The sequence below is a fragment of the Trichinella spiralis genome (assembly GCF_000181795.1).
Source record: "Trichinella spiralis strain ISS 195 chromosome Unknown Scfld5, whole genome shotgun sequence".
NCBI classification, from domain to species: Eukaryota; Metazoa; Nematoda; class Enoplea; order Trichinellida; family Trichinellidae; genus Trichinella; species Trichinella spiralis.
Genome location: NW_003526944.1, coordinates 1,329,714 through 1,331,279, shown reverse-complemented (window position 1 = coordinate 1,331,279; position 1,566 = coordinate 1,329,714). Strand labels below are relative to the sequence as shown.

Sequence of the window (1,566 nt, the reverse complement as noted above, 5' to 3'; positions counted from 1 at the left end):
AAGCATCGCCAAAGTGGGCAAACGGCATGCATGTATGTGATTTTTGTTTGCAGTAGTCTGCAATCTTATTGTTCCACTGTTACGTCAGAAATTTGAAATCAAGCACTGCTTCTTCTTATTCTTTTTCAAATTTTCCAACTTCTGCTTTATCTGATCGTTTGCAAAAATGTCAAAGATCATTCATTAATAATTCTGAATAATATATATACATTAAACGAAAACATTTGAGGCAAATATTATTAATTAATTAGCATCTTTCTTCAAACTTGACATAAAACTAACTGCATATTGCATTCAAAATGTTGTTGATTGACATCAAAGCATCCATCCAACAAATTTTCTTTCTTCACTGAACCAACCGAAAAGGAACAACCTCAAATTGTTGCATTGTACTTGTAAACACAAATGCTTGTAAAATATGATGCGAATATAAATCACAATGTTGTAAAAAATAAAAAAAATTCATATTTGGTTTTTTGTTGGGGCAAAATGGCCAACTTGTACGAGAAGAGAAATGAATATCAATGGGATGATGAATGAAGAAAAAAATATTAATAAGCAAATTATATGGGTGAATCAATTTTGACAAAAAGTAAAAAATATATATATATATATCACCACCATGTGAAAAGATTTTTCCAAGTTGGTTTGTTAATTTTGCAAATAAATATTTACCCAGAGAAGAATGACGATGAAGATGGATGGATGAATTGCCTGAAAGGTCGAGAAAAGTCGACGGTGAATAATAATTTGGTCGATTCGTTGAAGCGGATTCGACCGAATTTGTTTATTCGACGGCTTGAAAGTGAATCAATCCGCCCTGAGAGAAGAAATTTTTACAAAAAATCGACGATGGTAGCAGTGGATTTATTTATTTATTTATTTATTTATTTATTGTTGTTCCACTTTTCAATTTGAACTTGCAAATCCAATCGCAAAAAATACTAATAACAATAATTGATCGTAGATTGGCAAAGAAAAAACGACACCAATCACGAAAGAGAAAACGAAGGGGAGAAAAAATTTGCATACAACAGCGCTGCCGTTCGAATTCGCTTCGCTTGAATGTATACATATTGTCGAAAGAAAATCAAATGTGATGATGATGATGATGATGGAAAATTTTCATTTTAAAAGTTACAACTTGACGACAGACAATAAAATAAATTGAAAACAGAAAATATATACAAAGTTGAATTTGCTATTGCGCAGATCAGCTTTTGCGGCGATTCAACGTGCTCTTTCTTTCAACGTCATCAGCTATTTTAAAAAATGCATTAAATTTATTATATTGATTATGAAAATTAATCGTGAAATTTGAATAAAAATTAAAAATCATAACTCGATTGATTCTCACATATGAAGAAAGTAATTAGCTGTAAACAACAACAACACAATAACAACAAGAGCAACAGTTGGCTAAACTGAGCGGAAACCATTTGTCAAAGATGAAATGAAAATTTAATGAAGGTCACGTTGTTAGTTTTCGCGATTTGCAATTTCAATTATGCATTCAAATTGCATGTTAACTTTTCAAATTAATTTGCCCAAAGTGGAAATGACGAA

At 30.8% G+C, this 1,566-nt stretch overlaps 1 protein-coding gene across 1 annotated transcript; it reads left to right on the top strand.

Moving 5' to 3' along the window:
• Window positions 1–705: 705 nt before the first annotated feature.
• Window positions 706–1,171, top strand: Tsp_03979 (hypothetical protein). The gene is made up of 2 exons (XM_003374743.1): window positions 706–855; window positions 968–1,171. The coding sequence occupies exons 1-2, from the start codon at window positions 706–708 to the stop codon at window positions 1,169–1,171; spliced, it is 354 nt and encodes a 117-aa protein (XP_003374791.1).
• The last annotated feature ends 395 nt before the right edge of the window (window positions 1,172–1,566 follow it).

What these genes read in the sequence shown, in the direction of transcription:
- Tsp_03979 (XM_003374743.1), top strand. Translation starts at nt 706, where the DNA reads ATGAATTGCCTGAAAGGTCGAGAAAAGTCGACGGTGAATAATAATTTG. An exon ending in TTTACAAAAAATCGACGATG is followed by an intron (nt 856 to 967) that starts GTAGCAGTGGAT and finishes AATTGATCGTAG; the next exon opens with ATTGGCAAAGAAAAAACGAC.